The sequence below is a fragment of the Sabethes cyaneus genome, chromosome 2 (assembly GCF_943734655.1).
Source record: "Sabethes cyaneus chromosome 2, idSabCyanKW18_F2, whole genome shotgun sequence".
NCBI lineage: Eukaryota > Metazoa > Arthropoda > Insecta > Diptera > Culicidae > Sabethes > Sabethes cyaneus.
The window spans coordinates 8,523,971-8,538,134 of record NC_071354.1 but is presented as its reverse complement, the minus strand read 5'-3'; the positions used below and the strand labels follow the sequence as shown (position 1 = coordinate 8,538,134).

The window sequence follows — 14,164 nt, the reverse complement described above, 5'->3', positions numbered from 1 at the left end:
TCTGTCCTTCACGTGGTGCTTTTTACTCCACAGAATTTCGTTCACTCTGAAGGCTACAAACTGCCGATACCTTCGAACGTCTGATTTAATCCAGGTGCAAACTGTCGATGAATCATTCCAGAAATAGGTTTTGCGTATCTTCAACGAATGACTCTCCTCAAAAGTCTTCCGCAATCGAGCTCCCAGCAATGCTGCCATCAATTCCATTCGTGGTATCGATAATCCTTGTAATGGTGCCACCTTCGTCTTTGACGAGACTAGAGGGACCTTGACCTGTCCATTATCCACGATGCGGAAATATGCAACCGCTGCATAAGCTTGCTCACTCGCGTCTACAAACACGTGAAGTTCAAGCGATTTGAAACTATCCGGATGGTAGTTGGGAAAGTAACAACGAGGAATCGTATGTTTGAGTGCTGCTGCCCACTCCATCTAACGCGTCGCGATATTCATTGGAAGTCTGCTATCCCATTTCATATTCGAGCGCCAGACCTCTTGAATGAGGATTTTACCGTGGATAACAAACGATCCCACCAATCCCAAAGGGTCAAAAATACTTATGACGAGTCGAAGCATCTCTCGCTTTGTAGGTTTTGTACTCTCTCAGAAAACTGTAACGAAAACGTGAAGATGTCCTCGTCTTGCTGCCACGCCATTCCCAGTACTCGCTCGAATGCGGTTTCTTTGTCCGGTAGCATGGCCCTCAATTGTTTCAGATGCGCCTCGCCCAAGCTGTCCAACACGAATCGGTCACTGGACATCCAGTTGCGAATATGGAACCCCGCTCGTCTTTGAATCTCGATTACTTCCTTGGCTACCTCAATCGCTTCTTCCGCAGTATCGAAACTGTCCACATAGTGATCCACGTAGTGCTTCTTTATCACTGCCGCTGCTCCACGTTGAAACTCCAACTCGTGTTCCGAAGCGTTCTTATTGTATTGAGACTGCGTTGGTGAGCAGGCCGCACCAAAGATTGCTACGTCGGAGACCATGATACTCATCGGTAACTCGGGGGAATCCCTGTACGGGAACAGTAGTGCGCTGCGATCCTGTGCTCTAACCATGATTTGCGGGAACATCTCCTTGACGTCTGCGGAAACTGTCGTTGCCGATATTGGAACAATGCGGATAGTAACGGTGCCAAAAGATCTGGTCCTTTCAACAGCATTGAATTAAGCGACACGCCATCCACCTTCGCTGCTGCGTCCCAGATTACTCTGATTTTACCGGGCTTCTTCTTGTTGACCACCACTCCAATCGGCAAGTACCAAGTGCGCCGCAGATCGTAGCCATCCAACTTCTGCGTCGTTGCTTCGTGGATGTATCCCTTGGATTTGAAGTCCACAATTTGCTGATGAACGCTGACATGCAGGGCTGGGTTCCGTGCCAATCGTTTTTCAAGACACTTGAAGCGTCGCTCCGCCATAGGCCTGCAAGTTCTGTGAAATTCAACGTTTGCTGGGGGAGTCCAAGGTTTCCGACGGTGTATACATCGGTAAGCTTGAACCGTTTACTCCCACCCATTTCAGCTATGTCTATTGTGACGACTTCTGCCTCAGTTATCTTCTTGTTGATTCCTCCGGTCCACTGAAGGTGCAAAGTTTCCACATCACCGCGGACTCCAAGCGCGTCTGCGATGGATTCTACCAACGTCACAGCTGATCCGTCGTCTAGGAAGGCATACGTGTTGAGCTGACCATTTTGCCCAAACAAGGTAACCGGAAGGATGCGGAAAAGCGTTGAAGATGACAAATGGCGATGTACGCTAACTACTGCACCGGTAGAATTCGACTCTGCGGGGGGCTCAAAATGCAATAACCGGTGATGCCGTTTCGGACACCCATTGACCCCACAAATTTCTCCTTTGCAGGGCCAACGTGCGTGTGGCATGAGTCATCGCGAGCGCAGTCTATGTGTCTTTACTGCTTTCCACTTACTATCGATGTCCAAAGCTTTGAAAGCCACACATTGCTTCAGCCCATGACAATCACGATTACAGACTACACACGATTTGTTACGTGTACCACAGTCTCTCGGCTTCTGTACTCTGTCGCTAGGAACACCATTCTCGGCTTCCTCGTGGCGCTTTCCTATCTGCTAATCTGTCGGAATATGCGTATTCACGAACGATTTCTCCTTCGGCTTACTCCGTTCCTCTTTCACAAACTTGTGAGGGACGCCCACATGTTGCGTTACACCGCTCGCTGCCGATAATACCTTACCCATGTAGTCGCTGAACACTTGCAGATCTGCTAGTGGAACTTGATCTTGGTAAAACGCCCAGCTAAACTTCACCGTTGCTGGTAGCTTGTCAACCAGCTCTTGCAGCAGAATTGGATTAGACAGGTGTCCTTCCAACCCAACAGCATTCAGATGCCCGCAAAGATTCTGTACAACAAGCCCGAAACTTACCAACGTTTCCAATCTGTCCGCTTTTGGTGGTGGAACTGTTCGACCTTTCGAAATCATGTTGTTGACGATCTGCTCCGGACGACCGTAGAGTTGCTGTAATGTTGACACGATTTGAGGTACCGTTGACGGGTGAAGCAAGAAGCTACTGACTGCGTCGTTGGCGGCACCTCGAAGGCTACGTTGCAACCGAAGAAGATTTTCTGCATCGGAGTAACCACATAGTTCCGTGGAATTCTGGTAACTACTTATAAAAAGTGGCCAGTCGACTGGATCTCCGGAGAAAACTGGTAGGTTTTTGGTGATTACCTGTCTAGCCGCTAGCTGCTGATGAGACGGCCCTAAGTTCCCGAGTGTGTTGTGGGGAACCAACCTCGAATTTGGGGCCAACACCGATCGCCTGTCATTACCGGCCCTATTATTGCCTTGTACTTCTTCTTGTGCCGACTCGCGAGGCTATTACTCGGTGACCGGACGGGTCTCCCGGTACTACCCCAAGTCCCTGGTCGAACCACTGGGGACTTCCGGGGTGGACACTCACGGTCTCTTTTTACGGCTAGCTCGACCTAGAGGGAAACTCTCCTTCTCGAGGTCGGCTCCTTGACACGATCAGGGACACAAGTCGGCTTATGGAAAAGATCTCACTCTACGGTTGATTAATTTATTGACTAAACTAACTTACAAAATCTCTTTGTGTGTGTGGAAGTGCCGGCCGGCTGCGGAATCTGCCGATGGGAATGATGAACGGTGGTGAATCTCTCCTCCTGCTAGGAGCGCTGCTTCTCTCGATTCCCCTACGTGGCGATGTTTAACGGTGAAGCGAGGGTAGATGATGCTTTCGGGGAAGGCAATGTGTGCTGCACGGATGAATATGCCGTTGATGATCTACCGTGTGCTGCTCTATTCTGGGACTGCGTCGACCAGAAAGGGTACTGCTGCTAATCGGATTCGATCATACCACATGGAGTTGGTGCACTTTGCGAGAACTGCGGCTTATTCCGGCCACAATCTATGACCACAACCTGCTGGGTCTGTTGTAGGGAATAATAGCTGGTTTTAGAGCTGGCAGGTTATTCTGAGACTCGGTCACAGTGATAAATTGGTTTCTTAGTTACCTGATTTCGAATAACTACTCAGAGCCTGCTGAGGCTAATTAATTTATGTTAAATAGTACACGTTCTTTTTCTTATTGTCACTTAATCGACTTTTCATACCTTCGTGATCACTTGTTCAAGTATAAATGACCGAGCCTATCTCAACTTAACCAGCATAACCCCTTATCTTAAGCCAATTTCCCTTTTTCCTTCTTGCATGGTCCTTATTCCTATTTCCATTATCCCCATTTTCCGGCAGATTTTATGAGTGTTTTGTGTTGTGTAAACCCTAATTGTGAGTGTTATTTATAAATATGTTTAAATTGACCGTTAGCCGCCCATCGTATTACTAAACTATTTCCCTTATCTTTAATCCTGTATCCTATATACTTTAGTATTTATTTATTTAATTTACAATATTTTAATTCTACATCATGGCAAAAATAGCATACCCTAAAATTATAGCAAAATCAATAGTTGTAGCAATAGTATTTCATAGCATGGATCTCAATTGCATTCATCATGATCTCCAGTATATTAGTTCTTCTCATCTCCGGCTCTGAACGCTCTCACAGGGTTTTATGGGGCAAAGTTTTCGAACGGTAACAAGGCTCCAAACCGTCCTTTGCGATTCGTTGGCCGCATCCCACGCAACTTGCGATGTCTTTTCTGCTTCCCGTAAAAGGCGAATTTCATTTTCCAGGTCTACCACCTGGTGTTGAAGCTCAGCGTAGCAATGGTTACGCTGGTCAAACTGCTTGCGTAAATCTACCGCCGATATACGCTGTAGTTCGATTTCTTTCTCCAGGTGTTTTATCGTATCCCGTAGTGCCGCTTGCTGAGGACCGTAACGACTGTTAAGTTTATCGATTTCCTCGCCATACTGTTTCTTCAGCAGCTCGATTTCTTCGCTGTGTTGCGTTTTTAGAAGATTGGTATCTGATTGCAAGGCCGCTTGCTGCTTTTGACTGCTTTTGATTGACGTGGGACAAATCGGGTAGTTTGCCGCCATCATCATTTCCTGCAGTGCCAGCTGTTGAATCTTCGGGATTTTGAATTGATAGACTTTGAACGGTACCCGGAATCGATTTGTCCTCTAATTCCGTAGCATTATGAACGGCTTGAGGAACAACAGCTGCAGGAGTACCTAACGGGGTAGAAGAGGGGTGTATTTCCTGCGCATTACTCGAAAATGCATTCTCTAGTTGATCGTCGTTTAGAGTCGGGGGCGTAGATGTCTTCACAACGACATCCTCGCCGGAAATCTCTGCGATCCCAATTCGCTTCACCCAACCTGCAGTTCGTTGCGTACTTCGTTGGCTACTGCGCACACTTTTCACCTCATCATCGTCTTGTTGACTCAACAATTCATGCTTCCTCGCGATGAACTGTTTCCCGCGCTCCAGCTTTTTACGTTTTCACGTATCCTTTCCTTCTCTAGATCCTCCACAAGTTTTTGTTCTTCCTGCAAATGCTGAAGATCTCGTTCCAATCTAGTTTTTCGATCACTGGAAGTCTCCGAAATGCCACTAATTACGCTCGGTACTCGTCCGACAACGTTTGTTACACATCCACACACGAAACTAGATGACCGTACCGATTCTGTGTTTACATTGGCGCATGTAAAGTGGCACCAGCGGTTACAGTTCGAGCACTGCACAATGTATCGTTCTGCGTTGTTCGGTCGATTGCATCGGATGCATTCCTGTCCTTCTCTGCCGTCGATATCAATCATCGATGGAATAAACGAGCTCTCGGAAGAACAACTCGATACCTTATCAGCATCGTCCGAAGTGAGGTTATTATTTTGCATGGCCTTTGTTCGGGACCGAGTTTGTCGCACGTGTGATTGATTCATCTTAGGATAAATTCTTTGAGAATCTGTTGCACCAGATTTTGAGGGAGTTCCTTCAGCAGTATCACAGACCCCCAGGTTTGGGTGGCAATTAGCTCAAAGCTAGAAAATCAATTTATTTAGAATGAAAATATACTCTTTCCTATCCTACTCACAATTTAGTCTCCCGTACTATTATTCACTTATCTAGTCACAACAGAGTGTAGATATCTATAGTCTGTAAGTTTATAAGTGCATGATATAACTATTCTAGCTTAGTTTTATAAATAGTTTTAATTTACCCGTATTTATTTGCATGTAACGATTATAATTGAGAAATCCGAAAAATGTAACAATATTATATCAAAGATCCAAATAAAACTCACTACCGTTCTGATTCAAACTTCGAACACTTAAGCTATTAATTAGAAAAATGTTCAAAAACATCTTTTTTCTACTCCCATAAATGGTTTAATAGCATGACAATTTAATTATTTTCGTGCTGAAATTTTAAAAATGAGGATAAAATGTTAATTTACATGGAAAAACAATAAAAAACTGCTGTTCGGTTTTGATCCAAACTTCGAACACTTTCATGGTCGACATTCAAAGCTCGAATATTTCAGTCTCAGACATCGAACACTTGTATTAGTTTGAAAAGTATTAATGTTTTTAGTGTTATTCAACTTAAATAAGTGAAATTGCATCTTTTTTCTAAACACTGTCTTTTTAAATCCACCTAACAGTATGATTTAAATTTTTCACACAATAATTAGTTTCAATCCATACTTCTGTAGTCAATTGCTAATATTTTTAAACTATATGTACCACAACTAAAGCAAGTTAACTTTGTACAGCTTTACAATGCAGATAATTCATTTTCCCGAAGGAAAATCCGGAAAAACCAGATATTATTTGTGGTCGAACACCTTTAAACGTGTTTCAAACTTCGAACACTTTTCATTTAACTAATATCTTTGAAATAATGCATGAAATATTGTATTTTAACTATGCTTTAATACATATACATCTTGCACTTACCTAATAATCGCGAAGTGGGAAGGTAAATGTTCTAAAATTGGTAAAATGCAAACGAAAAAACAGCTACTTTAGCACCAAACGCTAAGAGTATGCGAACGAAGTTAAAATCTGAGTTCTCACTTTTTTCCAGCGCCTGCTGATTTTTTACAATGAGTCCTACAGTTCAATGTCGTGCCTCACCGGATAGAGGAAATTCTATCGAACACGGTGCACAGTGGGGAATCGCTGGCCAGCAGCCAAAAAATGAAAGTTCATTTCGATTCTCCGTTATATTTTTCCTGTGATTCTATACTATTGAAGTGTTCAAATCCAAAATTTTAGATCAATTTGACAAAATTTGAATTTTCTATGAATCTTGAAAGTATGCTATCTCAGCATATTTTAGCGTTTTTTTGAAAAATAACCCAATATTTCAAAACATGCTAGAGGTCTAATGGTAGCTCGGATTTCAACGGTATCTAAGGAAAAGTTCTTCAAAAAATAGTGCTGAATAAATCCCATTAATTGAGTATGCAGTAATTTTATCATAGTATGCCACAATTTTAATTTTCATTAAAAAAGTGCCATATTTTCGCGTAAAACACGCTTAAAAGTTTTGAAGCCAAGGTTCGCCACTATTGACACTACCGGTAAAAGTTAGCGTAAAATATGAGCTTTCAAATGGATATAGTCTCATTTAGCGCAGAGTAGCGCAGAGCACAGATGTTACGCTTGTAAGGCTACTATATCAGAATTCAACAATATAGACAAAATGCAAACACTCAAAGTAAACGTAGGATATCTTAATTTTGGGATATCTCCTTTACATGGTTGGTTAAGCTGCTTCGAATGTGTGGTCCATGTTGCATATTGACTAGATCTTAGAGGTTGGAGGAAATCTGGAGGATACAGCGATAGTAATGACGGAAATACAGCTAAAAAATCTTATGTCAATCCCGTTATTAGTTCTGAAATCACGGGTATAGATATGAAATTAATTAAAAGGTTGAGAAATTTTCTTATAGCTAGTTCTTGAACACGTTATTTCAGAAAAATTCGAAACTTATTGTTTGTATACCAAAAACCTTTATGTCAGGGTATAGTCCTCATATAATATGTCCACTGCAATGCAAAGAATTTGAATTCGCGCCGAATTTCGCGGTCATAAATGAATCTAGACAACTATATTGCTGATAGGACGAATGACAGAAGAAGCACAAAAATAAGTTTTTTTTTGTTTAATTATAGTCACTTTAACAACTCGGGTCATTCGCGGGGTTGGGAATTGATCCACGGTCCTCGGTGTGAGAGGCGTGAATGCTAATCACTACACCGGTATTAACTCTCACAAAAATAAGGTTATTGCCTTATGCTAAAAATAGGGATAAAAATACAAGACAATATTTTACATGCAAAAATGAGTGTGAAAATACGAATGGTGATAGAATTATTCGTCTTCTTATTTCTCCGGATAAAGCTTATAGCTTCTGCGAAACGGAATAAAGTAATTAGAAAAATCTTTCTGGGAACGCTATATTACTATTGAAGACGAAACGTGAAACAAGTGATTCTGCAGAAGGAGAAGAAGAAGAAAAAGAAGATGGAGATAAAGAAGATTAAGAAAACTAATAAGCGGAAAAGTTTTGATTTTTGATTGATAATAACTTATATGGATTTTGTGTTGATTATTAAAACTCATAATTGCTTTGTATTGTTTTATATAATGCTTTATCCTATAAAAATCCATCTGCAATAGTTTTTCAAATGACCCTCATTTCTTATACGTCATTATACTTCAAAAATACTTGAAAAATAGTTGAAAATTTTACCTAACACAAAAAATATACGTTCTAATGCAAAATAAACCTGAAATTCGGGCTCAGCATCCCAAAATTACTTAGGAACCACATATTATCCTTGATTTAAAGAGATTTTTTTGCTTGGCCAGCATTTGTATGGAGTCGCCCCACTGTGCGGTGGTGTACAATAAGCATAATATTTTATCATTCGAAGTTTGAGACTGTTCTAATTTTGAGTCAGAACGATATATATGTCTTAGTTCTGTCACTCAATTTCGCCAGTCATCTCTAATGGCCGTCTCGCCAGTCAATCTCTAATCTCAATATATTACGCGTGTTTGAAAGTCTGAGACAGAAATGTTCGTAGTTTGAATGAAGACCATAAAGGGGTCTGAAGTTTGAATCAAAACTGTACATAAGAATAACTCTACGAGAAAAAAATGCGGACATAATTTTATCCATAGCGTTAGTCTGTGTCTGAATATATCTGAGTTACATCTATTTAAAGTATTTAGCTAGTTTTAAGTTTATAGTTTCACCGACTGTTTTTGGTGCTGGAAACTTTCGGAACTTGAAATTTTTGTTCCAAATGACATTTTTCCAGGATTGTTGAGAACATTAAGTACATTTTTACATAAAACGTTTGTTCTTCGGTGTAGGACTTAAATTGTGAGTTAAACGTTTAGCTAAAGAAGATTTTCATTTAAATGCATTTAGGGGCATTAGGGGCATAATGAGCACCCTAACTTGTGGGTTGATTTAAGCACCCAAAATGACTGAATTTTTAAAGTCTCTCCATTGCAAAACATACATTCACTATCGATAATCAAAGGTATACGGTTAACAAATTGAAAAATAATTGACATGATGACGAAAATTGCAATTTAAATTCATGCTTCCAAAACTAAAAATCGGGCAGTGTGTGGGGCACAGTGAGCACCCCCTGGGGCATAATGAGCACCTTTATAAACACATGCTTGAAGGGTGTATGTGAGTACAACAACCACACACACATACACACACACACTCACACACATGCATAATCACATACATACACACATACATGCACATATACACATACACATACACACCCATACATACACAAACATAAAACGTGTAAAAACGTCGAAAGTTTTATTGACCGCAAGCCGCGTAAAGCCAATTGAGCCGCGGAGGTTGCCTCTAGAGCACACAAGCAATGTTTCGGATGACGCTTAAGCTAGCTGTGTTTTAGTGTTGAAGACATGCTTTTTCGTTTCCCTCTGCCAGGTGGTATACGAGGGTTCTGATTTCACGGGTAGTAATACCGTACCATCGAATCTCCGTATACAAAATATGGACCACCAGCTCTTATTCTACAGCGGGAACGAAAACAGTTTTGAAGGTTTTGAATCAATTTGGTCCACCTCCTGCCCCGAAATTGCCCTTTCGTATGGCCTCACATACCGAGCTAACGTCTGTCGCAGAATGCCTTGGTACTTGGCGACTTGTTTTGTGGATATTGCGTCTCACCTTATAGTGGTCAAGGCCGCTTGCAAGGCCTTTTTTGACCAATTATGTCTTCCGGATTCCCTTGGCATATTCATACCATCACTGTAAACAAGCATTGAAGCGATAAACAAAGAAACTGTCAGGTTAGTTAATGCGACATAGTGCTCGTTTCACCCCACCTAAGGGTGCCCATTTCACCCCCAGTCAAGTAGTTAAAGTAAAAATGGGTTTTTACACTAATTATAGTATAAAATCAAAACTTCAATGAAGGTGAAATTTGAGATACAATGTATAAATCATGTTGCAGTGTGCACTTGATAGATTAAGATATTTATATGATCGTAAAAGCTTATATGGTAGTGCACCAAAATTATATTTTTTTCATCGTCTGAGAACCTAGTTAAGTTTTTTAATATAACTCCGTGTTTTAAAAGTAGAGATCACTCATTTTTTGATAAATTGACACTGTAGTACCTATAGCAGTGTTTCGCCTGCCATATGATGTTACAAAATGCGTGCTTTCGTAGAAAAGAGGGGTGCCCATTTCGCCCCGTGTGCTCGTTATGCCCCTAATCCCCCTATGTCACCGTAATAATCGAAAGAGAGGGACGCCAAAGAGAGTCTCTCAATGTTACCTAGGTCCTTTCGAAAAGTTACGCGAGAAATGTATATGAATTTCTGATTCCAGATAACTCATTCATGAGTAGTAAGTTCTTTTACAGTCTGCATTATAGTTATCACGACAGAAATTTGAAAAAAAAAATCGTTTTGAAGAGTTACCTACCTTGTGCCGTCGGTATCAGCAGCTGGGCCCCTTGGATGCCCTGCACAATCTGCCCGGAGGCCAGTATCAGCTGGGGCATCTGGGCGGGAGCGGCTGGGGTCAGCGGTTGGGGCGGTGCAGCCGCCAGGGCTCCCATCGCAGGTGAATGACTCGGCGCTCCGAGGCTGAGGTTCAGAGGTGAATTGCTAAGCAGGGACGCTGCGGCCGACGGAAGGCCGGCCGTCGGCAGGCCTAGCCCTGGCAGAACGGCCGCTCCGCTGGTGAGCTGCGCCAGGCTCTGCAGCTTCTGCAGGTTCAGCATGTCTTGCACTGTGAACGGAACAGAAAGGTGACTCATGGCAGATCGCACGGCTCGCTGGCGGCTTGCGGAAGGCTTAGAATCCGATATGTACTCACTAGTTCCGTTCAGGTGCACCTGGGCGGCGGCGGCTGCGGCTGCTGCAGCTGCAGCTGGACTGGCCACCGGCGGTCCGCCACCGGTCGACAGCGACAGCGGGGACATTTTTTCACGATTCCGAAGCGCCGCCGATACCGTCGCCGAGCGGCTTGACACCTGGTGATGATGGTTGGTAGATTCGTTCAGCTGCGGACTATTGGATCGGCTGCAATTATCACTTCTTTCATGGTCCTAGTGGGAGCCGCCGTATGGGTGAGAAAAGAACGAAAAAAAAAGAGAACCGTGAGTGGAATTGGCAAAAGGTGGGGTTCTTTGCTGAAAATGAATCGAACGACAGTCGGTCGGTTGCTCCGTCATACAGTTCGGTCACGGAAACAGTTGGCCATGATGGTGATGGTGATGATGATGATGATGATGATGATGCCGATGAACCTTTCTACGAACCCAGGAACGAACGAACGACGGGTGGAGAAAATCGTAAATGTCGTAATTAAGCAAACGGAAATTAAAATTGACAAATTTCAAAAACTCGTAATTAGTTACAATTATGTTTAATTACGGTGGACGTAAAAAGTGTAATTTAATGTTGTAATGGTTACGGAGAAGAATACGGTTAATTGTGTCGTGTGCTCATCGTTTGTGTACGGTCGTTTGAATACGGTATGGAACGAAAACTCAATCGTGTATGGAAGATTTGTGGGTGGAACAATTAAATTATGTTTTTGTGTGAAGAATATCTGTCTATCGAAAAGCCAGAACCTTCAAGACAATTTGCTTCAATTTGTTCGCATCCATCAAAGTTCATCGTTCGTCGTAACTACGCAACACAGGAAAACAAAAATCAAATACAACGCAATACCGCCTGCTTCACCTCGTTCCATACTAGAGAGAGCGAAAAAAAATCGACCAACCGGAAAAGAGTTCCGAGGAAGGGACTGCAATTGCATTTCGAATGCAATCGTTTTTCCATCGGCCGCATCGCACACCGGCACACAATCGACGCAAAAGTGACTGACTGACTGGCTGGCTGAGTGACACAAGCGGGTTCGTAAAGAAAAAGAAAAACCATAAAACAAAAAAAACTCTGTCCCCACGGTAGCCCACGGAAAATAGGCCCCGAATGAGTGCGCGGAATCGAAAATCGTCGTTCGTCAGCCAGTCAGTCAGTCAGTCTGCAGACAATTCGTCCCCATTCAAATAAAGATTGAAATTGTCGATTCAGTGTTAATTATTTGATTTAATTATTGAATTTTTTACCTCGTCGAATGTGCGACCGACCGACGGACCGGCGGTCCGAACCGTCAACGACGACATCATCGCGGTAGGCGTCGATCGATGGTACCGCCGGTCGTCGTCGTCGTCGGTGATTCTCTCGCTAACAGCTAACGGACGATTCTGTCCTGAAAAGTTCTGAGTCCTGGACATTATTCATTATTATCGTTACTTTTGTTCTTTGTTTTTTTTTCCTGTATTGCAAAGCAGCCACGAATATCGGAACGGGTTCGTAATGTGTGTATCGATGGATGTTGGCTGGCACCACCGGCACACCGTCAGGAGATTTTTTCCTGTTCGATGTTCGCAGCATCTCATCGGGTCCGAGGATGAGACCGAGCTAGCGTTTGGTTGATTGTAATTTTTTGTTCTGTTTCTCTCGACCTCCATCCATCGCGCCGTAATGTCACATCACCTTCAACGGTGTAAAAAGCTTCAATCATGTCCCCGGTGCGCGGCGGCCGCGGCGGAGGACGCTGGAACCGGTGACTATTTTGCATGTGAAATTTTACATTCAAACATTTTCGGCCATGTGCGGCGAACGTGCAGGACGAAAAAAACCCATACTCATATCAAGTGCCGTTCCCTCCAATGCAATACTTGACAATGCAGTCAGAAATTATTTGCTTTTTGCATCATCGCAAACTCCGTCTCGTTCTTTGTTTTATATGACGGGCCCTCGCCTCCCGTTTGGCCTTCCCGCCGACGGATGATGCAGTAGGCTTTGGCCCTCACCAGGTGGGTACGATCGTACAGGTAGGCGAAACGATGGACCGATTGAGAACGAAATTTCCATTCTAATTTCGAGTAATTTGGTGAAAATGTTTGAACAATTAGTAGGCTTTGTCTCGCACTAATGAAGCGACGACTTGTACGAGGGTGAACTTTTTTTTCCTCCGATTTCCTGCGCTCGCTGTCTGTTTTCCGTTCATATCATCGGCTGTCAAATTCGCAAACAGAATTAACCTTTCAACTTTATTGGATTGCTGCAACATTGTGCAACGTGATAAATCGGCTCGATGCAGTTGGAATTGATAATTGATTTTTTTTCTGCTGTTGTTTAGGATGAATGAAATTTACCTTGTGATGCGGCTAATATTGATTATTTTTTTTTTTGAAATTGTTAATCTGCGAAGACAGTGACAAACGTCAGAAATCAGTCAAGGTTCATTCGAGGAAAAAAGATCAGTAAGTCATGCATTGGAATTTTCTTTAAGAAAAGATTTGACAGTTAATTTGCAGCTGCAAGAATAAGGAAATATTTGAGTTTTACAGTGATTTACACCCTAAAATTTTGAAAATTGTGATTCAATGTAGCATTTTAAGTGAAACGAGGTGTCAAGGCGCAAACGTACAAGTTGGTGTGATATAGTGAAAGGCGATCTTCGGAGTATTTGCAGGCTAAAAGGCAGGCGACTTTTAGTCATGGACCGAGTTGAGTGGAGACGATTCCACAGACAAAGGACACACAGGACTTCTTAGTCTGATTGGTAAGTAAGCAATTAAAAATATATTATCATTTAGTTTTGTATTAAGAAGCTAAAAAAGTTCCACCAACAATGTTCGTGTTATAAAACTATAATCTCCTGTTCAGGATAAAACAGCTTAAACAGGTTAAAAAGGAAGAAAACATCTGAAAATGCTTTCACTTCCGTAGCTTCCCCCCGATAGAAACCAAGCAGCATCACTGTGGGATCCGGAGCGAATCGTAGCAGTAGCTGGTGGTGTAAAAATGAACATTTTTAATGGCATTAAACATACTCCGGTCTACTTCGGTGGTGGAGAAACGCATCCGCGGCCGGCACTGCTCACATATGCATGCACCGGAGGGCGGCGACCCAACAACCGGGCGGGGGAGAGAGTACGGCTGACGGCACACGGCACACATTTATTTAACTTCAATTTATTTGTTGTTTTTTTTCTTGCTCTGCTCTCTACCCTCCGTTGTTGTTGTTGTTGCTCGCTCGGTTTCTTCCAGTCTGCTTCGGAAAGCGATATTTTCTCTATTCGCTGTGCGCGAAACTGTTATTTTTTCCGGTTTTTCCCCCCACACTGGAACGCGCG

The 14,164-nt window shown here is 42.7% G+C and overlaps 1 protein-coding gene across 1 annotated transcript in view; it reads right to left on the bottom strand.

The window, feature by feature from the left end:
• LOC128733603 (homeobox protein 5) overlaps positions 1–12,253 on the bottom strand; it is a 44,789-nt gene extending 32,536 nt beyond the window's left edge. Inside the window, exons 1-3 of the mRNA XM_053827321.1 lie at positions 12,086–12,253; positions 10,828–11,059; positions 10,432–10,740 (exon numbers count right to left, since the gene is read on the bottom strand). Of these exons, the coding sequence (XP_053683296.1) occupies positions 10,432–10,740; positions 10,828–11,059; positions 12,086–12,253 (709 nt within the window). The remainder of the gene's footprint in view (positions 1–10,431; positions 10,741–10,827; positions 11,060–12,085) is intronic.
• Between the last annotated feature and the right edge of the window lie 1,911 nt (positions 12,254–14,164).